The sequence below is a fragment of the Dendrobates tinctorius genome, unplaced genomic scaffold (genome assembly GCF_039654945.1).
Source record: "Dendrobates tinctorius isolate UK_male_01 unplaced genomic scaffold, ASM3965494v1 ptg000019l, whole genome shotgun sequence".
Lineage (NCBI taxonomy): Eukaryota > Metazoa > Chordata > Amphibia > Anura > Dendrobatidae > Dendrobates > Dendrobates tinctorius.
In genome coordinates, this window is record NW_027361687.1 from 89,802,439 (window position 1) to 89,827,698 (window position 25,260).

The 25,260-nt window shown below is 45.7% G+C and overlaps 1 protein-coding gene across 1 annotated transcript in view; it reads right to left on the bottom strand.

Moving 5' to 3' along the window:
• The window catches only part of LOC141082677 (scavenger receptor cysteine-rich type 1 protein M130-like), a 136,241-nt gene that overhangs the window by 66,077 nt on the left and 44,904 nt on the right, over positions 1-25,260 (bottom strand). Inside the window, exon 4 of the mRNA XM_073566625.1 lies at positions 6,740-7,060. Coding sequence (XP_073422726.1) covers positions 6,740-7,060 — 321 coding nt within the window. The remainder of the gene's footprint in view (positions 1-6,739; positions 7,061-25,260) is intronic.

Consider the following 25,260-nt stretch of genomic DNA (forward strand, 5'->3'; position numbering starts at 1 on the left):
ATACAATAGAAAAACAGAACTTAATATTTGGTGCAGAAGCCTCTGTTTGCAATTACAGAGGTCAGACGTTTCCTGTAGTTCTTGACCAAGTTTGCACACACTGAAGTACAGAGTTTGTCCTCCTCCTCCATATAGATAGTCTCAACATCTTTCAGGTTTCGGGTCTGTCACTGAGAAATAATGAGTTTCAGCTCCCTCCAAAGATTTTTTTAATGCATTCAGGTCTGGAGACTGGCTAGACCACTCCAGCACCTTGAAATGCTTCTTACAAAGTCACTTCTTAGTTGCTCTGGCTGTGTGTTTCTGGTCATTGTCATGCTGAAAGACTCATCCATGACCCATCTTCAATGCTTTTACTGAGAGAAGATCGCTGTTAGTCAAAATCTCAAGATAATTGACCCATCCATCCTCCCTTCAATACAGTACAATTGGCCTTTTCCCATTTGCAGAAAATCCCCCCACAAAGTATGATGTTTCTCCATAAGGCTTCACAGTTGGGACAGTGTTCTTGCAGATGTACTCATCTCTCTTGTTTCTCCAAACACAGCGAGTGGAGTTGATTCCAAAAAGTTCTATTTTGGTCACATGACCTTCTCTCATGCTTTATCTGTATCATTCAGATCGTCATTGGCGAACTTTAAATGGACCTGAGCATGTGCTGGTGTGAGTAAGGTGACCTTGCACGCCCTTCAGGATTTTAATTCATGATGGAGTATTGTGTTACTAACGGCAATGTTTGCGACTGTGGTCCTAGCATCTCATCATTGACCAGGTCCTCCAACATAGTTCTGGGGTGATTGCTGACCTTTCTCAAAATCATCATTACCCCATGAGGCAAGATCTTGCATGGAGCCAAAGACCAAGGAAAATTGACAGTTATCTTGTGTTTTATCCATTTTCTAATAATTGTGTCAACAGTTGTTGCCTTCTCAGCAAGCTGCTTGCCTATTGTCCAGTAGCTCATTCCAGCCTTGTGCAGGTCTACAATTTTGTCCCTGGCAGCCTTAGACAGCTCTTTGGTGTTGGCCATGGTGGAGAGATTGGAGCTTGATTGATTGAGTGTGTGGACAGGTGTCTTTTATACAGGTAACAAGTTCAAACAAGTTCAATTAATGCAGGTAATGAGTGTAGAATAAGAGGTACTGTGAGATACAGAAGTATTGCTGGTTAGTAGGTGATCAAATACTCATTTCATGCAATAAAATGGAAATTAATTATGTAAAAATCATATAATGTGATGTTCTGGTTTTTATTAGTGATGGGTGAGCACTAAAATGCTCGGGTGCTTGTTGCTCGGGTCAAGCATATTGGAATGCTCGAGTGCTCGACCGGAGCAATGAGCCCAATGTAAGGCGAGCATTTTTCTGGCAGCCCACCCCAGCGGTATTTTTTTTTCAGCAAACTGGTGTCAATAACTTGCCTAAGACACTGCAATAAAATTTAAATTGATACCTGAAATGACACAATTTTGATCACACTGATATGTGAGCACTGCGATGCTCGGGCGAGTAATGAAGAATGTGCTCGTTCATCACTAATTTTTTTTTTAGATTCTGGCTCTCATAGTTAGCTATTTTCTCATAAACTATATCAATCTGCTCATTTAACCTTATTCTATAATAATGCTGCCTGAAGATATTTAAGTATTTTATCATATATTATACTAATTTTATTGGCATATTAATAAAATTTCCTTTTAGGATCTTTTAGAATTAAATTTTTACATAATCTTAATGCCACTATTCTCCTGAAGCCAGCATGTGTCCCTGTTCATCTCCATTCCTAATATGTGATCCCTTCTTTCCTGATCTTTATAACCAAGTGGGTTTGGTCTTCAGTGCTTTCTTCTATAAAGCCACATAACCTGTCTAGATTTATTGACAGGTTAGAGGGGGTAATTTCAGGAATGGAGGTGCAGGAACAAAAGAAAACATGCCAGATTCAGGAGAACATCAACATCTCTCCAAAATAGAAAAATGATTTATGGCACCTAAAATCATCTCTTTAAAGCTCCAAAATGAGTTTCAATAAGAATTTAACCTGTTAGCCATATGTCACAAAATCATTTTCAAATATTCACTTTTCCCTTCTAACAAGCTAGACTCTTAATGATTACTAATATGAAGGAACCAAGATTCATCTTGAAAGCTAAAAAAAGTACGACCAAAAATAATGTAACAGTTAATAATAATAATATTTTTATAGCTCCAACATATTCCGCAGCGCTTTACAGTTTAACAGTTTCAAAACACAAGTAATAAGTAACAATGCTAACAATACAATAATTAAAGCAAAATAAGATGAAATAAGATCACCCCTGTTGTGAGTTCATTTTCCCCTTCGTCACTGAGGACTGGTGAATTCCCTATTCTGGTAAATGAAGGTAATGAGCCTGATTATCAGGCACCTGAGCCTGATGATGATGACTGGCTGAGTGGAGTCACGGACTGGATATAAGGCTGCCGATGCCCTTCTGCCCTGCGGGTGATTTCTCTGTGGACTTCTAGGAGACCAGTCTGATTCCTGCTCCTCTAAAGCTGTTTTCTGCTTTGTCTGTTAGCATTTGTGTTTTGTTTTTGTTTTCCTTGCTTTTCTGGATTCTGCCATTCCCTGCTGGGGTGAGCTGAATCTCCTTTTGCCGGTTGCTCTGTCTTCAGAATATTCCTGAGTACTGACATAGCTTTTTGAAGCCTAGCGTCTTCAGGGCCTTTTTCACTGTCAGTTTGTTGGCTCTTATTTTCATAGGGTTTTTCACGGATTGCAGACAGCAGCCTTCCTGTCCTTTCCTATCTAGTTAGCTTGGGCCCCGTCTTTGCTCAGTCTATCTTTCTGTCTGTGTTAGTGTTCTTTCTTCTTGCTTTACCGTCATTACATGTTGGGGGCTGCCTTTTGCTTTGGGGTCTGCTCTGGGGCAGTTTAGATTTCCCTTTCTGTCTTTAGGCTATATAGTCCTCCGGCTGTGATCGAGGGGTCTAGGGCATCGTAGGAACCCCCCACGGCTACTGCTAGTTGTGTTGATAGGTTCAGGGGTCTGCAATCCGATAGCTGCCAACTTCTCTGGTTTTCTGGACTTAGCTAGCATTTCTGTTTTTGCCTCCTACGGTGACTCATTCATAACAGACCCTGCTCATGAGAGCTTACAATCTACAATGAGGTGAGGGAGATACAAAGTACAGGTGTGTATTTACAATGATGTATTTACAATGAAGGTCCAGCCATCTTGAGGGAGTGAAGGATGGATGGAGATAGTGAATGGGCTACACACGCACGCTTACACATAGAATGACTTTGAATAGTGAACGTGATAAGCTGCTCTGAACAAATGTGTTTTGAGGGAGCGCCTAAAACTATGCAAATTGTGGTTAGTCCTAATTTCTTGGGGTAGAGCATTCCAAAGGATAGGAGCAGCACGGGAGAAGTTTTGGAGTCGGGAGAGGGAGGTACGGATTAGTGCAGAGGTTGAAAGTCGTTTGCAGAGCGCAGCGATCGGCTAGGCCGATAGACAAAAATGAAGGAGGAGATGTAGGTGGGTGCCGCACCGTGGAGAGCTTTGTGGGTGAGAACAAGTACTTTGAATTGGATCCTATAATGAATGGGCAGCCAGTGTAATGACTGACGAAGAGCGGACATGTCCGAGTACCGATTAGCCAGATGGACGACCCTGGCTGCTGCATTAAGTATGGACTGGAGAGGGGATAGTCGAGTGACGGGGAGGCCAATTAATAGAGCATTGCAGTAATCCAGGCGGGAGTGGATCAATGCTACAGTGAGGGTTTTTGTTGTTTCCATGGTAAGTAAAGGGTGGATTCTAGAGATGTTCTTTAGGTGTAAGCGGCCAGAGCGGACAAGAGATTGTATATGGGATGTGAAGGAGAGATTGGTGTCAAACATAACACCCAGACAGCGCACCTGCTGCCGGTTGTTATTGTGGTACCACCCACGGAGAGGGAAATGTCAGATTTAGGGACGTTAGTAGACGGTGGGAGTAGAAGAAGTTCAGTTTTGGAGAGGTTGAGTTTCAGATAGAGAGTGGACATGATATTGGAGACTGCGGACAGACAGTCACTGGCGTTCTGTAGTACAGAGGGGGTAAGGTCGGGGGAAGGCGTATATAGTTGTGTGTCATCAGCATAAAGATGGTACCGAAAGCCAAATCTGCTGATGGTCTGTGCAATTGGGGCTGTGTAGAGAGAGAGAAGAGAAGGGGGCCAAGGACTGAGCCCTGAGGCACCCCGACAGCAAGAGGAAGAGGAGATGAAGTGGAGCCAGAGAACAAAACACTGAAGGAGTGGTCAGAGAGATAGGAAGAGAACCAGGAGAGAGCAGTGTCTTTAATGCCTAGTGACTGGAGCCTAGAGAGTAGGAGATGGTGGTTAACAGTATCGAAAGCTGCAGATAGGTCAAGAAGAATGAGCAGAGAGTGGTCACCTTTATGTTTTGCTGTCAGAAGGTCATTGGTCACTTTGATGAGTGCAGTTTCAGTCGAATATAGGGGGCGGAAGTCGGACTGTGAAGGGTCTAGAAGGGAGTGAATAGAGAGGTAACGGGTAAGGCGGGAGTAAACTAGGCACTCCAAAAGTTTAGAGATGAAGGGGAGATTGGAGACTGGTCTGTAGTTGTTTGTGCAGGATGGGTCGAGAGCGGGTTTCTTTAGTAATGGAGTAACGATGGCATGTTAGAAGGAGGATGGGAAAATGCCCGAGGAGAGGGAGAGATTAAAGATTGAGTTAGGTGGGTTGTGACGACTGGAAAGAGACTGGAGGAGATGTGAGGGAATGGGGTCGGTAGTGCATGTAGTCGGACGAGACGAAGAGAGGAGATGGGAGACTTCTTCTTCTGTGATAGGATCAAATGTGGAAAGTGAGCCAGGGGAGATGCAGTAAGGGATGGGAGTCACAGCACTTGGAGGTTGGGAGCAGGTTTCCTGACGGATATCTATTTTTTCTGTAAAGTGGGAGGCCAGTTCATCAGCACAAATGTCTGTGATAGGGGCTTGTGCTTTTGGCCTGAGGAGGGAGTGAAAAGTGTCAAAAAGTTTCTTGAGGTTGTTGGCTAGTGAGGAGATCAGGGTGGTGAAGTAGGTCTGTTTGGCGAGGTGAAGGGCAGCATTATAGGTTCTTAACATAAATTTGAAGTGGATGAAGTCTTCTGGTGTGCGGGTTTTTCTCCATAGGCGTTCAGCACTCCTAGAGCATCGCTGGAGAAGTTGAGTTTGCGATGTGAGCCAGGGCTGTTTTACTCTGTACTTGGAGGTTTTGAAGGTGAGGGGAGCTACTTGGTCAAGGGTGCTTCTAAGAGTGTCATTGTAGTGATGAACAGCCAGATTAGGACAGGAAAAAGAGGAGATTGGGGACAGTGATGAGTGTAGGGAGTCTGAAAGTGTCTGAGGGTTAATGGCTTGTAGATTTCTGACTGTGTGGTAGGTAGGAGTGAGCTGGGGTGGGCGAGGATTTGTGAGCGTGAAGGAGAGAATGCTATGGTCAGAGAGTGGAAGAGGTGAGTTATTTAGGTGGGAGATTGAACAGAGCCGGCCGAAGACCAGATCAAGGGTGTTACCGTCCTTGTGTGTCTCAGAGGTTGAAAGCTGTGAGAGGCCTACAGAGGTGGTTAGTGATAGAAGCTGGGATGCAGATGTGGAAGTAGGGCTGTTAATGGGGATGTTGAAGTCTCCCAGGATAAGGGTTGGAAGTTCTGAGGACATGAAGTGTGGCAACCAGGCTGAAAGGTGGTCAAGGAAGTGGGTGGGTGAGCCTGGGGGCCGGTATTTGACCGCTACTCTGAGGGAGAGGGGACAGAAGAGCCTGATTGTGTGGACATCAAAAGAAGGGAATAAGAGTGATGGAACTGGGGGGATGACCTGGAAAGTGCATTGTGGGGACAGGAGTATGCCGACTCCACCATGTCTGTTTGTGGGTCTTGGGGAATGAGAGAATTGTAAGCCACCATAGGAAATGGCAGCAGGAGAGACAGTGTCAGAATTCTGAATCCAGGTTTCAGTGAGGGCCAACAGATTAAGAGAGTTGTTCAGAAAGTAGTTGTGTAGGAAAGGAAGCTTGTTACACGCAGACCGTGGATTCCAGAGGGCACAATTAAAAGATGGAGATGAGGGACTGCAAGTAATATTAATAAGATAATTAAGGTTTCGATATGAGGTGAGGTAGGGGTTGAGGTTGGGGGATGGTGGACCAGGGTTGGGGGAGATGTCCCCTGAAATCAGTAGGAGTAGGAAGATGAAGAGCAAATAGTTGTTGGAATTGTAAGTAGGTTTTTTCTGCGAAGTGTTTGGGCAAGATGGGCTGAGGTTTCTGAGGAAGGTGAGGAGTGCATGGGAGCTGTACATGGGAAAGGGAAGTATAGGAGGCTGATGTAAATGAGTTGTGATGGAGGGGGGATAGGGTGGTGAATGTGGATGGCAAGGGAACACAGGAGGGTAAAAAAAGCACATGTTTAAAGGGGAGGGCAAAGTGTCGGTTACCTGACTCCTGCCCTGATTAACTGCCATGTATAACTGCTGTTTTCCTGATGCTTAGCTTCTGTGATGCTTTGCTTATGGGATGCTTGCGTGCTGCACCCCACACTGCGTGCTTCCCCTTAGGAACTATTGCATATATAGGCCACACTACAGGGTCAGGAGAGAGGGGTTGTTACTGTATGTACACCAAAAGAGATAAATTTTAATTTTTTCCCAGATGTATGCTTTCTTATTTTCTCATGACATTGCAAAATTATTCTACTATACCTGAGCAAATTATTTCTACACCCTTTTCCTGACCAGGTGTTGTCTTTATATTCGATGCTCCAACAACAGCACAATCTGTCATTCGGGTCTCATTTCCTTCACATTTTCCACTGAGATACACATGGCTGTTGGTTCCTGTTGGGGTTGTTGTACTAAATGAACCTACTACCTGACCACAATGTAATTCTCTGCACACAACTTGGGTCTCATTATTGCCCCATTGGTCACTGAAGGCTCTGCTCCATGTATTATTAGTGAGGATCTCCAGTCTTCCAGCACAGCGATCAGATCCATCCATCAGCCTCACTGTATCCACTTTACCTGTGAAAGCATGAGACTATGTTTGAATATTCTACATTAAAAAAAATACATTACTAAGCTTTGGACTTGATGTCACCTGACAAGACAAAGGTGACATCAACCCCACAAATATTACCCCACTTGCAACCGCTACAGGGCAAGTAGGAAGAGTGAGGCTAAGTGCCAGAATTTGCTCATCTATAAGATGCACCATTTCTGGGGCGGCTGAGATCTGATGTTTTTAGTCTGGGGGGGCAATATCCATGGCCCCTTCCCAGGCTATTAATATCAGCCCACAGCTCTCTGCCTAGTCTTTGCTGGTTTGCTTTTATAGGGGGGGACCCCATGTCAGTTTTTTTGGGGGTTCCCCTGTAAAATATCTAGTAAATGCTAAGCAAACATCTGTGAGCTGATATTAATAGCCTGGGAACCTTTATGGCCATTGGTTCCTTCCCAGAATATTAATATCAGCCCTCAGCCATCGTCTTTCCCCCTGTTGGTTATAAAAATTGCACTTTAGCCACAACAATTTTTTAAAATATATATTTTTGAAAAATAGACATATTGAGCTTCGCGCACTATAAGGTGGTATGTGAGCACTATATGGAAACATGTGAGCACTACATGGCAGTATGCAAGCACTATATGGCAATATGTGAGTACTATATGATGGTATATGAGCACTATATGGCAGTGTGTGAACACTATATAGCAGTATGTGAGCACTATATAGCAGTATGTGAGCACTATAAGATGGTATATGAGCACTATTTAGCAGCATATGAGCACTGTGTGGCTTTGTGTTTTCACAATACGGCAGTATATGAGCACTATTTGATGGTATCTGAACACTAGATGGCAGCATGTGAGCATTGTATGGCAGTATATGAACACTATATGGCAGTATGTGAGCACTATATGGCAGTAAATGAGCACTATATGTCAGTATATGAGCACTATATACCTGTATGTGAGCACTATATGGCAGTATGTGAGGACTATAAGATGGTATATGAGCAAAATGTGGCAGTATATGAGAAATGTATGGGTTTATGTGTTCACTATATAGCAGTATATAAGCACTATATGGCCACATGTGATCACTATATGGCAGCATGTGGGCACTATATGGCAGTATGTGAGCACTATAAGATGGTATATAAGCACTATTTGGCACTATATGACCACTGTATGGCTTTATGTGTTCACTATATGGCAGTGTATGAGCACTATATGGCTGTATCTGATCACTATATGACTTTATGTGAGCATTATAAGATGGTATATGAACACTATAACGGCAGTATGTGGGCACTATATGGCAGTATAATAGCACTATATAGCAATATGTGAGCACTTGATGGCAGTGTATGAGCAGTATATGGCAGTTTGTGAGCACTATAAGATGGTATATGAGCACTATATGGTAGTATGTGAGCACTGTATCATAGAATCATAGAATCGTAGAGTTGGAAGGGACCTCCTGGGCCATCTGGTCCAACCCCCTGCTCAAAGCAGGATTCGCTAAATCATCCCAGTCAGATGTCTGTCCAGCCTCTGTTTGAAGACTTCCATTGAAGGAGAACTCACCACTTCTCGTGGCAGCCTGTTCCACTCATTGATCACTCTAACTGTCAAAAAGTTTTTTCTAATATCTAATCTGTGTCTCTTCCCATTCAGTTTCATCCCATTGCTTCTAGTCTTTCCTTGTGCAAATGAGAATAAATTTGATCCTTCTACAATGTGACAGCCCTTTAGATATTTGTAGACAGCTATTAAGTCTCCTCTCAGTCTTCTCTTTTGCAAACTAAACATTCCCAAATCCTGCAACCTTTCCTCATAAGACAGGGTTTGCAGACCGGTCACCATTCTGGTCGCTCTTTTCTGAACTTGCTCCAGTTTGTTGATGTCTTTTTTAAAATGTGGTGCCCAAAACTGGACACAATATTCCAGATGAGGTCTGACCAAAGAGGAGTAGAGGGAAATAATGACTTCACGTGATCTAGACTGTATGCTTCTGTTAATACATCCTAGAATTGCATTTGCCTTTTTTGCTGCTGCATCACACTGTTGACTCATATTCAGTCTGTGATCTATTAGTATACCCAAGTCTTTTTCACATGTGCTGTCACTTAGCCCTATTCCTCCCATTCTATATATGCTTTTTTCATTTTTATTGCCCAGATGTAGTACTTTGCATTTCTCCCTGTTAAAAACCATTCTGTTAGTTGCTGCCCACTTCTCCAGTTTATTTAAATCTTTTTGAATCCTCTCTCTCTCTTCTCTAGTATTAGCTATCCCTCCTAGCTTTGTGTCATCAGCAAATTTAATCAGTTTACCCTCAATTCCTTCATCTAAATCGTTGATAAAGATGTTGAACAATACAGGGCCCAGGACAGAGCCCTGTGGTACCCCACTTGAGACATTCTTCCAACAGGATGTGCAGCCATTTACGACCACTCTTTGGGTCCGATCACTAAGCCAGTTATGAATCCACCTAACAGTTGCCTTGTCCATTCCATACTTAGTCATTTTTTCAATAAGGATTGTATGAGAGACTTTGTCAAATGCTTTGCTGAAGTCAAGATATACTATATCTACAGCATTTCCTTGATCCACCCAATCAGTGATACCGTCATAGAAGGAAATTAAGTTAGTCTGACATGACTTATTAGTTAGAAACCCATGCTGACTCTGTTTAATCACTTCATTCTTATCCAGGTATTGACATACATGTTGTTTAATAATTTGTTCAAAGATCTTTCCTGGTATAGAAGTCAGACTCACCGGCCTATAGTTGCCTGGGTCCACCTTCTTCCCCTTTTTGAAGATAGGAACAACATTTGCTCTTCTCCAGTCTTCTGGCACTTCTCCTGTTCTCCAAGAATTTTCAAAGATTATGGAGAGGGGTTCAAAAATTTCTTCTGCTATCTCCTTCAGTACTCTGGGGTGTAATTCATCTGGACCTGGAGACTTGAATTCATTTAGGTTAGCTAAGTGTTTCCTCACTATCTTTCTGTTTATAGATATCCTGGATTCTTCTATTCCCTTAATAGGACAGTGAATAACAGTTGATGTTGCATTTCCTTTCTGAGAGAAAACAGATGCAAAATAGGAATTTAAAAGTTCAGCCTTCTCAACATCCTGTCTTACCATTTCATCATTTTCATCCTGTAAAAATCCTATAGCATCTTTGACTTTTCTTTTACTTTTGACATATCCCCAAAATCCTTTATTATTGCTTTTGACATCTCTTGCAAGCCTCAGTTCATTTTCAGCTTTAGCTAATCTGATTTGTGCCCTGCAGGTACTGCAGACAGCATTATATTCTTCTTTAGATATGCCTCCCTCTTTCCATTTTATAAACATTTTTTTCTTCCTTTTTAGCATGTGCTTAAGTTCTGTGTTCATCCATCCTGGTTTCCTTAAATGCTTCCTATTCTTCCCTCTTTTCGGAATTGTTAACAACTGTGCTTTGAGAATTTCATTTTTCAAGATTTCCCATCCTTCCTGGACATTTTTGTCTTTAAGGATATCCAGCCATTGGATCCCTCCAATTCTCTTTCTGAATCCCTTAAAATCTGCCTTTCTGAAATCTAACCTTGACGTCTGAGTCTTCACAGGTCTTCCACCTCTAGTAATCCAAAATTCTAAAATAGCATGGTCGCTACCTCCTAGGGTCACAGCCACTTTTACCTCCTCAACCATTTCCTCCCTGTTTATAAGGATTAGATCCAAGGTAGCAGTTCCCCTTGTTTTCTCCCTTACCTTTTGGAAGATAAAGTTGTCAGCAAGAGAGGATAAGAATTTCCTTGACCTGTTAGTTTTGCCTGAGAGAGCTTCCCAACAAATGTCTGGATAGTTGAAATCTCCCATGACAACTATGTCATATTTTTTGGAGAACTTGGCCATCTGATGCATAAAGAGTTCATCTATATCTTCGGCTTGCACAGGCGGCCTGTAGTAAATGCCTACAATGGTGTCCTTTCCATTGTTCTGTCCTTGTATTCTTACCCAAACAGTTTCCACAGAACTCCCAGTCTCTGAAGCTTCAATCTCTGTGCAGATATACGCGTTTCGAACATACAATGCGACACCCCCTCCTCGTTTATCAAGTCTGTTTCTTGCAAATAAGTTGTATCCTTCTAGTCTTGTATTCCAATCATGTGTATTGTCCCACCAAGTTTCAGTGATTCCAATTACATCATATTTCTGTTCCTGTGTTAGTAGTTCCAATTCTCCTTGTTTGTTGCCCATGCTTTGTGCATTAGTATAGAAACATTTTAGTTTGGTTTTATGCGTTTATTATATGGCAGTATATGAGCACTATATGCTGATATGGTGGCATAGCAAATGAAGAGGAAATATACTGTTGTATATATTGTGATAAAACACTCCGGGAATCGCCTTTGCTGGGGTCAAAGGTCACATGCATTCAGCATGAAACTCAGGCGCAGAGCTGGGATTTGGGTGTAACTGACCCTGGGTCAGGTTTACTAACGGTGAAAGCAATGCAAAAGGAAATAAAACATAAAACAAATCCTTGCCTGTCCGGCACTAACTAAACAATGGACAACCTAACTACCAACTGGCGGGCTTCTCCCGTCCAGCCAAACCACAGTTGCAGTGGGCACTGCTTCCACTCACGTGTGTCTCTCACACAGACAGGCTCTCTGTGTTCCCAGGCTGAGACACTCACACAACCACCTTGCATCCTTTTATATCCACCTCCCATTATTCATTAGCAAGCAGGTGCGATACTGACCAGACTAGGCCACATAGGAAAGGAATCTGGGCGAGATATACCTGCCCTCATCCACTATTCCCACATGATTCTCACAATATATATATATATATATATACTAGATTATGGCCCGATGCTATCGCATCGGGAGGATGCGATAGCATCACACCTCTTGCCATGTTAACCCTCAACACCCACACTCCTCAACACACACTCCTCTCACCTTTCACCATCTCCACTCACTCTTTCACTCCACATACGACCCCTTCTCTCACTCCGTCTCTCATACTCACGCCGTCATCGCCGCTGCTCCACGATCCCCGACATCTTCTTCTGCCGGAGCCATCCTGGATGCAGACGTTGTCCACGCCGGCGACATGTTCTTGCGGCGACGCCATCTTGAGTATCGTGAAATCCTGTGATAGTCAAGATGGCGTCGCCGGAAGAACATGTCGCCGGCGTGGACGACGTCGGGATCCAAAATGGCGCCGACGAAATCTCGCAAGTTTTCGCCAACGCCATTTTGGATCCCGACGTCGTCCTCGCCGGCGACGACGACGTCGGGATCCAAAATGGCGTCGTCGAAATCTCGCGAGTTTTCGCCGACGCCATTTTGGATCCCGACGTCGTCCTCGCCGGCGACATGTTCTTGCGGCGACGCCATCTTGACTATCGCGGGATTTCGCCGATCCAAAATGGCGTCGCCGCAAGAACATGTCGCCGGCGTGGAGGACGTCTGGATCCAGGATGGCGCCGGCGGAAGATGATGTCGGGGATCGTGGATCAGCGGCGATGACGGCGTGAGTATGAGAGACGGAGTGAGAGAAAGGGTCGTATGTGGAGTGAAAGAGTGAGTGGACGTGAGTGGAGATGGTGAAAGGTGAGTGGAGTGTGTGTGTTGAGGGTTAACATGGAAAGAGGTGTGCGGTGACGTCACTGGTTACAACTGGACGGAAGTTGTTACAACTGGAAGTTGCTTAGGGCATTTATTATTATAGATATATATATATATATATTATATATAATATTCACTTATATTTGTTTTGTGTGTGTAAACATTATATTTGAACATGGTATGTGATGATATTATGGTCTTCAATGGATAATGGAAAAGCAGAATTTGGATATAGACACATAGAATACATATATATGTACATGTCATTGAGACACATATACCGTATTTTTCGCTTTGTAGGACGCACTTTTTTTCCCCAAATTTGGGTGGAAAATAGGGGTGCGTCTTACAATGCAAATGTACCTTTTATTGTGCCACCGCGCTGGGTCCCCCGGGTGCTGCCGCCGCCACGCTGGGTCCCCCCCGGTGCCTGCCGCCGCCGGGCTCTGTCCCGTGCTGCGTGCGGGGCTCTGCCGTTCCATCCATGCCTGTGTGGTGGATTGCTTCCTGGAAAATGGCCGCCGCGCAAGCGCAGATGGAGATCTCGGCATTGAAATCTCGGGAGATGAGACAGAGCGGTAAGCAATAAGACGCCTGGATTATAAGAAGCACTAAAATTTTATTAAAAAAACGTTTTTTCCTATTTTTCTCCTCAAAATTTGGGGTGCGTCTTATAATCCGGAGCATCTTATAAAGCGAAAAAAAAAAAAATTTTTATATATATATATATATATATATATATATATATATATATTTACATTTCATAGAGTTCTACATAGCATAATAGCTGCTAATTCAATTGCCAGCTTCTGTAAAATCAATACAAAACCCGACATGACATGAAATGACACATGGTTTACATACAGTAAACCATTTCATTTCATGTATTTTTTATATCTCCCTGATGAATAATTAAAGTACGGTATGTTTGTAAAATTTGGGACATCTAGGTGTTAAATTAAGGGGTTGATTCATTGGAAAAAAAAATGCGTGGGCTCCCGCGGCAAAATCGCAACCAGGGAAGTAAAGCATGGGAGTGAGGGCAGATTTTAATAGCCTTGAGAGTGACCATTGTTTTTGCTGCCCCCCCCCGGCTACAAAAATCTGCCCCCAGATGCGCCTTTTCTGGCACTTATCCTCTCTATTCCCTTTGCCCTGTAGCAGTGGCTAATGGGTTAATATTAATGGGTTAATGTCATCTTGCTGTTGGAAGGTGACATTAAGCTGATTAATAATGGAGAGGTGTCAATTAAAAAACACACAGACATTAATGATAAATGATTTTAATTAAATAAAGACACCTAGTTTTTGACAAAATGTATTGCTCCAATATAAAAGTCATCGACCTGTAATAAAAATAGAGGGGAGAGGGGACCATGCATACCAGGATTGGGGGGTGAGGGGACCATGCATACCAGGAAAGGGGGGTGAGGAGACCATGCATACCAGGATTTGGGGGTGAGGGGACCATGCATACCAGGATAGGGGGTGAGGGGACCATGCATACCAGGAAAGGGGGGTAAAGGAACCATACATACCAGGATTGGGGGGCGAGGGGAACATGCATATCAGGATTGGGGGGCGAGGAGACCATGCATATCAGGATTTGGGGGTGAGAGGACATGCATATCAGGATTTGGGGGTGAGAGGACCATGCATATCAGGATTTGGGGGTGAGAGGACCATGCATATCAGGATTTGGGGGTGAGAGGACCATGCATATCAGGATTTGGGGGTGAGAGGACCATGCATACCAGGATTGGGGGTGCATTATTGCATTAGTTTTAAATCTTCATAAATAAACTACATACATATTCTAGAATACCCGATGCGATAGAATCGGGCACCATATAGTATATATATATATATATATATTGTAGGGATGTGACTCGCTCAGGTGCAGCGGGAGACAATCATGAGGCAGGTTCTTCCCAAAGTCCATGAGGTTTATTTGCTCCATAAACCATAAATCAGCCTATCACCAAAATAGCCTCTAGCTTAGGCACAAAAGAACATAAACGTCCGTGGCTTCAGACTCGGACCGAGAGTCTCAGCACATGCTGGGAGGTGTAGTCCTCCCCATATACAGCTAATATACATAGGCCAGGGCAATGTCCAGAGCAGCGCTCTATCTGCAGCCGCAGACACAGGAAGGCTTCTCCTTCCTTAGCACACAGGCCACTCTCTGTAGTGTCCCACCTGGACACATGGAAGTCTGTCCACACTCTGACAGACTCCCTCCACACTCTCTCACATGTGCCAAACACCTCAATTACATAGCCCTGTAACCACACCCACAGGTGATCACATGGCTATGACATCACTAAAGGTTGTATAGACACACACAGGTTTCCCTGACACAGTGTAACAGAAAGATCAGCAGTACCTCTGCTGATCAATACACCCTGGAGCCTGCATCCCAAGGCCACCCACCTTGAGACCCATAATGGTCATTTAGGACCCTGCTCCTGTTACCACACTGAATGTGCCTGTACACCCGTCCTGGGACACCCACACAGCGCCCCCTAGCTGACATAGTGGTAACTACACCACATACCTCCCCCCTCTGTTCAAACTTGTGGGGTTGAACACATGACATCACCCAGGGATCTTGAGACCGGGCACTCATGTCACCTTGCCCTACCAATCGAGAGGACCGTCTCCATCTGTTTCGGCAGTCATACTGCATCATATTTACGTTAGGCCTCACCCGCCCCCAGCGGTCAGTATTTCGGCCTTGGGCTTTGGCTTTCCCGTCAAAGTCCGTCAGGGTGACCAGGCACTCTTTAGTCTCCATCTGTCTGCAGTGCGCTCCATCACCCGACCTTTCTCTCACTAGCTGACTCTCCCGGTTCATACGGTCATGAGTCCCACGTCCAGTTGGGCTAACTGGCTGGTATGAGTCTGACCCTCTGTCGCTACGTCCACCACCGGGTCTCGTGCCTATGCTACTAAGATTAGAACTGCCACTTGCGGACTCTCGACGTTCTTGTCTTCGACTACCTGTCCTTTCATTCTTTGGAGGATCCCTTCGGGTCTTTACAACTTGGGTTGGAGGTGGACGCCACCTGACGTTCTGTATCTGCTTATTCATCTGCAGCCGATCCTGTCTTAGCTGCTCAATCTCCTTCAGGTACGCTACCCGATATTCCAGGAGCAAGCGAAGCTTCCCAATGCTTTCCACCGAACCAACCACAATGACAGGAACCATGTCATCTTCAATAACGACTTGGATTTCACCAGCAGGTGGGATCCTCACTCTCTTCACACAGGATCGATTCACCATCTCCTGCATCACCTTTCCAAGTCTGCCAACGACTTTCCCCACCAGATTTCTGGGTACCGGAATTATGTCTTCCACAAAGCCCAGCCGACTTTGTGCTTCCCTTGCAAGCTCCAGACGTCGAGCGGCTTTCCTATTACGCTCCACGAGCATCTGTTTCGTGCGGAGACATTGTAGGTGCATCTCCTTCAGGATAGCCACCCTTCTCTCTGTGTCTTCCGTTTCTGCCAGTATCACCAACTGGTCTGTTTCTGGTGCCCAGCTCACACTATAGGCCTTTACTGCCTTTTTAAAGGTCTCATGCACACCTTCGCTGGCACACGCTTCTCGCACGTCTTCGGGTACCTCCATCATGCACTTGAAGGTCATGGACTTGCTCTCATCCTGGACAGATGGCTCTGGGTTCCCCACGGACACTTCCCTCAAGGTATCTGCCAAGACCGGGTGACTGTCTTGTGCAGCTCTTGGTTCACCATCTTCCTGAGATTTACAGTCTTCAGGACCCTTTTCCAAGATGGGCTTTGGCAGTTCTGCCTTGCTATCAGTCGGGCACGGCCGCTGTACGTCTTCACCCATCCACTTCTTCTGCAGAAGACCTTTTACTACTCCACTGAGTTCTTGCAGAACTTTATCTCGCTCCTCTGCCAGGTAGCGACGCTGATCCTCTCTCCTGATAATCTCCTGTTGATGCTTCTCTTGGGCCTCTCTGAGCACCTCCATATCTTCCAACAGGGTCTTGTTCATGGTTTTACATGCTGACAGGTGACCTCTGAGCTCAGAGACTTCCTTCTCCAGCTCATCCACTCTGTGCTCAGCTGCTTGCCTTAGGACTCTTTCCCGTTCGACATGTTCTGTTACAGTCTCCTTTATCAGATGTATCTCATGATCTTGTTCTCTTTTGGCCAGCACGTGTCTCACTACTACCTCTTTAATTATATCGTTAAAGGGTACCACTGGGTCAGTCACCCCAGTCGAGTGAACCCTCCAGTTACCGTCCAGCACCAATGTGTCTAGTCCAGTCGTCTCATCTCCCAGCCCACCATCTGTCTTATCACGAGACGTCAGGTCCGTCAGTTGGGCAGATGTACTTCTTCCTCTGGTCAGTTCTACCTCTGACCTGTCCATGTCAGGAGCCGTCACTGTCTCAGTGTCTGCTTGCCCCACAGTCGAAGCATCTCCATCGTCAGACCAAACGTCATCAAACAAAAGAAAGTCCCGGCCCCTCTCCCAGGCATAGACTAAGTCCCGTGGTATCCCTCTACCTTGGCACTCACCACCTTTGGTCCCCTCAAACACTACTGTGTCTACTGCGTAGTTCACCGTGACCCCGTGTTTACAGCGAACCCTGACGTTTTTCTCGGTCAGAGAGAAAACGAGAGGCGTTCCTGTCAGAGTCACCTGACTCTCTGAGTCCAGCCGACCAAAGGCTCCTTCCCGGTGCAGCATCACTGTACACATCTGTGGCCCGTCATTACTACCTGGAAAGGATATTCCACATTCTGAAAAAGACCTGCACATACACTGCGGTACTCCAGACATACCTACTGAGTCACCCAGTGCTGTCACTTCACACTTGACCCCTTTCTGGACCACCACCCCGCTTTGGGTTGCCACCCCAATTTGGGTCACCGCCCCCTTTTGGGACTCCACCCCCTTTTGGGTTACCACTCCAATTTGGGTCACCTCCCCCTTTTGTGACTCCACCCCTTTTTGGGTTACCACTCTAATTTGGGTCACCGCCCCCTTTTGGGACTCCACCCCCTTTTGGGTTACCACTCCAATTTGGGTCACCGCCCCCTTTTGGGACTCCACCCCTTTTTGGGTTACCACTCTAATTTGGGTCACCGCCCCCTTTTGGGACTCCACCCCTTTTTTGGTTACCACTCCCTTTTGGGTTACCGCCCCCTTTTGGGATTTCCCCATGTCCGTTCTGCAGAACTTCTTATGCCACAGTTCACACAGTACAGTTTGTCTCTCACGATACCACACAAGTCTTTGCTGGCACCACCACAGCTCCTGCTGTCACTGATCACCGGCACCTCCGGCTGCTGTTCACACACATACACAGCGGCTGGTGTCACTGCAGCTTCTGCTGCGCCATCTTCGTGGACCCGCCGATCCACCGGAAGCCGCTTGTCACCTTCGTAACCCCGCCGGGTTACTGGAAGCCGCTTGTCACCCTCAAAGATAAAAAAGCCACAAAAGTGCGCCCATAGGGCCTTACCAGTGCAGGTATAATGGGTTACGCAGCAATAATACAGGGTACTCACCCTTAATAGTTGTGTAAAGCCACAACTACTGTATCCGCTTAGTCACATGCAATAAAGCTGCAGCAGGATGGTGTAGACAGACAGCGTCTGCTACCAATGCTCCCAGGGCAGATCCCTTAAAGAAAACACCAGGTCCCTGTGCTGCGAGACCTTCGTGACCCCACTGAGCCACAGCAAGCACCTTCAGGTTTTGCAGAGGAAAAGAAAAAAAAAAAGAAAAAAAAAACACATGCACAGTCTCTCACATGTCCTGTTCGTGTGCCACTCAGGACGTACCGTCTCCACCTGAGACCGTCCAACACACAGGGCACACCGGGTGCTATTCAGGGAGCCGACCCTCCTCCCAGGGTCTCCCAACACACCAGCCTCACCAGGTCCAGGGGCTCAGCGGGTGCTCTTCAGGACATCCGTCTCCGCCTGAGACTGCCCAACACACGCCTCATCAGGTCCAAGGTCATAGCACGTGTTCCAGGGATCCGATTCCTCTCCCAGAACCTCCCAACACTGACCCTCCAGGACCTTGCTCACTGACCCCTCCAGGAACACAGTCTCTCACTGACCCTGGTCAGTGCAACACAGACTCCTGTCTGTTACCTGTGTCGGCCACACAGGTTCCTGGACGCCTCTTCTCCTCAGAGGTATCCCACAAATATTAATAGTCACTTTCTCTGACCTCGGTCAGTATTACTCACGGTTGTCAGACCGTCTGCTCTCCTGGCTCAGAATCGCCAGCACTGCCACACGTGCTTCTGGGAGTCGCTGCCCGCAGTCTGTCACCAATTGTAGGGATGTGACTCGCTCAGGTGCAGCGGGAGACAATCATGAGGCAGGTTCTTCCCAAAGTCCATGAGGTTTATTTGCTCCATAAACCATAAATCAGCCTATCACCAAAATAGCCTCTAGCTTAGGCACAAAAGAACATAAACGTCCGTGGCTTCAGACTCGGACCGAGAGTCTCAGCACATGCTGGGAGGTGTAGTCCTCCCCATATACAGCTAATATACATAGGCCAGGGCAATGTCCAGAGCAGCGCTCTATCTGCAGCCGCAGACACAGGAAGGCTTCTCCTTCCTTAGCACACAGGCCACTCTCTGTAGTGTCCCACCTGGACACATGGAAGTCTGTCCACACTCTGACAGACTCCCTCCACACTCTCTCACATGTGCCAAACACCTCAATTACATAGCCCTGTAACCACACCCACAGGTGATCACATGGCTATGACATCACTAAAGGTTGTATAGACACACACAGGTTTCCCTGACACAGTGTAACAGAAAGATCAGCAGTACCTCTGCTGATCAATACACCCTGGAGCCTGCATCCCAAGGCCACCCACCTTGAGACCCATAATGGTCATTTAGGACCCTGCTCCTGTTACCACACTGAATGTGCCTGTACACCCGTCCTGGGACACCCACACAGCGTCCCCTAGCTGACATAGTGGTAACTACACCACAATATATATATATATATATATGTGTCTCAATGACATGTATATATATATATACACTCACTGGCCACTTTATTAGGTACACCATGCTAGTAAGGGGTTGGACCCCCTTTTGCCTTCAGAACTGCCTCAATTCTTCGTGGCAGAGATTCAACAAGGTGCTGGAAGCATTCCTCAGAGATTTTGGACCATATTGACATGATGGCATCACACAGTTGGCGCAGATTTGTCGGCTGCACATCCCTGATGCGAATCTCCCGTTCCACCTCATCCCAAAGATGCTCTATTGGATTGAGATCTGGTGACTGAGGAGGCCATTTGAGTACAGTGAACTCATTGTCATGTTCAAGAAACCAATCTGAGATGATTCGAGCTTTATGACATGGCGCATTATCCTGCTGAAAGTAGCCATCAGATGTTGGGTACATTGTGGTCATAAAGGGATGGACATGGTCAGCAACAATACTCAGGTAGGCTGTGGCGTTGCAACGATGCTCAATTGGTACCAAGGGGCCCAAAGAGTGCCAAGAAAAAATTCCCCACACCATGACACCACCACCACCAGCCTGAACCGTTGATACAAGGCAGGATGGATCCATGCTTTCATGTTGTTTACGCCAAATTCTGACCCTACCATCCGAATGTCGCAGCAGAAATCGAGACTCATCAGACCAGGCAACGTTTTTCCAATCTTCTACTGTCCAATTTCGATGAGCTTCTGCAAATTGTAGCCTCAGTTTCCTGTTCTTAGCTGAGAGGAGTGGTACCCAGTGTGGTCTTCTGCTGCTGTAGCCCATCTGCCTCAAAGTTCGACGCACTGTGCGTTCAGAGATGCTCTTCTGCCTACCTTGGTTGTAACGGGTGGCAATTTGAGTCACTGTTGCCTTTCTATCAGCTCGAACCAGTCTGCCCATTCTCCTCTGACCTCTGGCATCAACAAGGCATTTCCGGCCACAGAACTGCCGCTCACTGTTTTTTTTTTCTTTGTCGGACCATTCTCTGTAAACCCTAGAGATGGTTGTGCGTGAAAATCCCAGTAGATCAGCAGTTTCTGAAATTCTCAGACCAGCCCTTCTGGCACCAACAATCATGCCACGTTCAAAGGCACTCAAATCACCTTTCTTCCCCATACTGATGCTCGGTTTGAAATGCAGGAGATTGTCTTGACCATGTCTACATGCCTAAATGCACTGAGTTGCCGTCATGTGATTGGCTGATTAGAAATTAAGTCTTAACACACAGTTGGACAGGTGTACCTAATAAAGTGGCCAGTGAGTGTATGTGTATGTATATATATTCGATGTGTATATATCTATTCTTTTGTTTCTTTATTAAAAATGTCAGTGTGATTTTACTGTCTCGCAAAATGAAAGGACACCGGGGCGTATTTCTCGCAAGTCACACATCTGGTCGATGTGTAATCCTTATTTTTTGCACACCCATAGACTTGCATTGGCGTATTTCGGACGGAATACGCTGACAATTGCAGCATGCTGCAATTGTCTCGGCCCGTAAAATACGGGAGAGGGAGAGGGAGAGGGAGAAGGGAGAGAGAGGTGGAGCCACTGCAGGAGCAGGACACTGTAAAAATGAGCTCCTGATCAAATCCAAGTTTTATACCTTATAATGAGAAGATTGGAGGACATACCCCAAAAATTCACAGACATGATGACATACTAAGCACACCGGAAAAAGATTTTAAGGATTTTAAGCCAAGACAAGAAAAATCAGGATACAAGATACAAGGATAAAAAGCAGGAACAGCTCAGCCACTGGAAATCAAGCAAGCAGAAAACCACCAATGCTCAGTGCATCCCCAAGGTAAGGGCTTCACGCCAATACACTGCTAAGAGAACAATAGACTGTATATTAAGCATTAGAAAATATTGGAAAATATAAAAGACTTTTAAATTGAAACAATATAGGAATTGCACTGTAAGCATGGAGAGAGACATGGAGCCAGGACCCAGCAGGGGGCCTGACACATTAGTGATAAGCTTCCCTGAGAATGCTAGATCCAAGGCAGCCAGTAAGGCAATAAAACTGGCCAACATCAAAAAAACTCCAGAGACAGTACTAATAGACGTTAATGAACAGGGAGAAAAAACAAATGTGTTATTCTACTCAGGGCACCATGAAGCCTGGGACCAGACTCTCAGAAACCATTACAAGAATGTCAAAACACGGGGCATTAGCAGGGGCAAACAAATTAGAGTACAGGATGAGGAGGACCCCGAGACTTTTAATCTCTCCATAAACATTTATAATAATGGAACTATCATGGTGCAAGGAACAAAACAAAAACTGGAGGAATTTTGACAACAATTTAGTCACATTAGGACCCAGGTACAAACCTTGAGAAGAGGCATAACCATTCCATCTCAGATTACAGCAGACAGGGTCCCAAGCTGTGCACCCACCACATCTACATCACAACCCCCCATGGATATTCTCAGAGACTGCCTGTCCAGATTAGAAAGTGAGTTTACTGAATTCAAAGAGGATTTACAAAGAAGCCAAGGTGAGAAAAATGCAAATGAACAACTGAAGGACGAACTATTGAGGTTGAAAATAGACTTGTGTGAAATGCAAATGTCACTTAAAAAACTGCAGGAAGAAAACTCAACTCTCAAAGAAGAAATATCCCTGCTAAAATCATCAAATCTGCAACAAAACATGGACATAGCACTTCAAAGTATAATGAACACCCCAGAACCCATGCATGCAGCAACTACCCTGATGCCTGACATATCACAGACCGGCGACAGCCCTGACCAGACCGAAACAACCTCAGCAATAAAAATACAGCAGACTCCCATACAGCAAACCAGAGAAACCAACAATCCTACAGAGGAAAACTGTGCCCTCATTCCCTGCAACAAAAATACAGCCCCAACACCACAGCAGTCAAAGACAACCATCACCCAAGGACCAAACGATGCACAAACAGCAAATGACCCAAATAGAACACCGATCCCCGACATCGTCCTAATAATAGACTCTAATGGAAAATACCTGGACACTAAGAGACTGTTCCCAGGGGCACAAGTCACAAAAATCCGCTGTTCAACAATCCCACAAGCAGAGAAGGTGATCAGTAATACATACTTCACAGAGCCCACACACCTCATACTACACACCGGCACAAACGATATCCAACAAGAGACAGTCACTCAGGACCTAACAAAACTCGCAATAGCAGCCCAGCAAAAATTCCCCAGAACCAAACCAATCCTGTCTGCCCTGCTTCCAAGGAAAGAAATAAACCAAGAGGTAATCCAGCAAATCAACTCAGAGCTGGCTGCCAGTATCGCCTCAACACCAAATATACAGCTGGCAAGCCACCCCAGAATAACGCTCCGTCACCTATACGACGACAAACACCTCAATAAACAAGGGGTCAGCAATCTAGCAAAAGAGCTAAAGGACATGGTTCTAAACAGACCTCCGAGACTACAAGCAAGACGCCCTCCAAACAGATGGCAAACCACAGCGATCCCTGGAGAGAATCCACAGAGAGGGCAAAGGAGACAACATGCCCCACAATGGCAATGCACAGCGATCCCCAATGAGAGTCCACAGACAGGGCACAGGAGACAACATGCCCCACAATGGCAACAAAGAGCAACAGAGAACAGCAACATGGCTGAAATAAGGACATTGATCAGCACACTATGCAGCCAACTCATGGGACACCCTTAAAATATGCCACCCAAACTCACCACAAGAACATGTTACGTCCTATGAAAATCTTTCTTCATTATAAGGTATATCGACCAAATATGACATCCTTAGTTATCAGCAGCTGGAACATTCAAGGACTGAATGCCTCAGCCTTTGGGTCCAAGACAAATGATCCAGACTTCAAGCAAAAGCTAAAGAACATTGACATCCAGATCCTTCTGGAGACATGGGCCCGGGCAGAGGAGGAATCCCTGACACCCATGGGATACAGGGAATTTTCTCTCTCTGCCCAGAAAAACAAGAACATCAAACAGGGCCGTTGTTCAGGGGGCATACTAATATGGTACAAGGAGGAAATCAAAGAGCACATCAAGGCAGTAAAAAGAGGAGAAAGCCATATCTGGATGAGGATAAGCAGCGCCATCCTCACCTCTCAGCAGGACATCTACCTCTGCGCAGCCTACATCCCTCCATCAGAATCCCCATACTATAAGCCGGACATCTATGAGGTCATACAGAGAGAGGCAGCCCAATTCCAGTCCATGGGCAGAGTGCTCCTCTGCGGAGACCTCAATGCCAGGACGGGTACAGAGAAGGACTACATGTCACCTGACGGAAACACATATGTAATGGGAGATGGATCCTTCTACAATGATTCAGTACAGACCGCAAGAAACAGCTATGACAGAGTGGTGAATAAAAGCGGCAGAACCTTGCTGAACCTGTGCCGGAGCTTGGGGCTGTATATAGTGAATGGACGCATCAGGGGGGACTCACTAGGGAGATTTACACTAAACTCCCACTTGGGCAGCAGTGTGGTGGATTACGCAATAACGGACATAGACCCAGGAAACATAAATGCCTTCATAGTCACCCCTGAAACCCACCTGTCAGACCACAACCAGACACTGCTGTACATGAGATCCACGGACAAACAACCCATAGAAAAGCCACACCTGACCAGTCTACACAACCTGCCACCATCCTACAAGTGGCCCAAACAGTTATCCACTGAATACACCAACATGACTAACAGAACCGAGATCCAAGAGCTACTTGTAAATTTCAACACAAGTAGTTACGCATCAAACCAGCAAGGGGTCAACGGGGCAGTGAATGACTTTAACAACATCCTATACACCATGGCAGAGCTAGCAGGCATCAGAAGAACCAACCCCAAGAAACCAACAAATAAACAAGGCCAAAAATGGTTTGACAAAGAATGTAAGTCACTACGCAACTCCCTAAGGGTAGCCTCAAACCAAAAGCACAGAGATCCAAACAACAGGGACCTAAGAGCGGCCCATGACATCCTAGAGGCAATACAAATGCACTCTCAGGGAGAAAAAACAGAGGCATATCTGCCAAGAACTACAGAAGCTTGAGGACTCCCTCCAGGACAACTCATTCTGGGAGACCTGGAATCATATCGGCACAAAGCCCAAGCAGAGCACCCTCCACATCCAAAATGGCAACATCTGGCACAGCTACTTCAAAGGCCTCTACAAGAACATACCAGAAGAAGACCTAACCCCAGAACAGAAGCACCTAACCACTAAACTCAGAGACATGGAGGAGACAATCAAAGACTTCCAAAATCCTCTGGACATACCAATCAGTGTGCTGGAAATAAAAGACAGTATCAAATTTATGAAATGCAAGAAGGCCGCGGGCAGTGACGGCATCCTGCCAGAGATGATCAAATTCAGTTCCCCAGATATACATGCAGCACTGGCAAAACTATTCACCCACATCCAGAGTGCTGGCTACTTCCCAAAAAGCTGGAATCAAGGTCTCATAACGCCCATCTACAAGAATGGAGACAGATATGATCCAGCAAACTACAGAGGAATATGTGTTAACAGCATTCTGGGAAAACTATTTAACAGCAT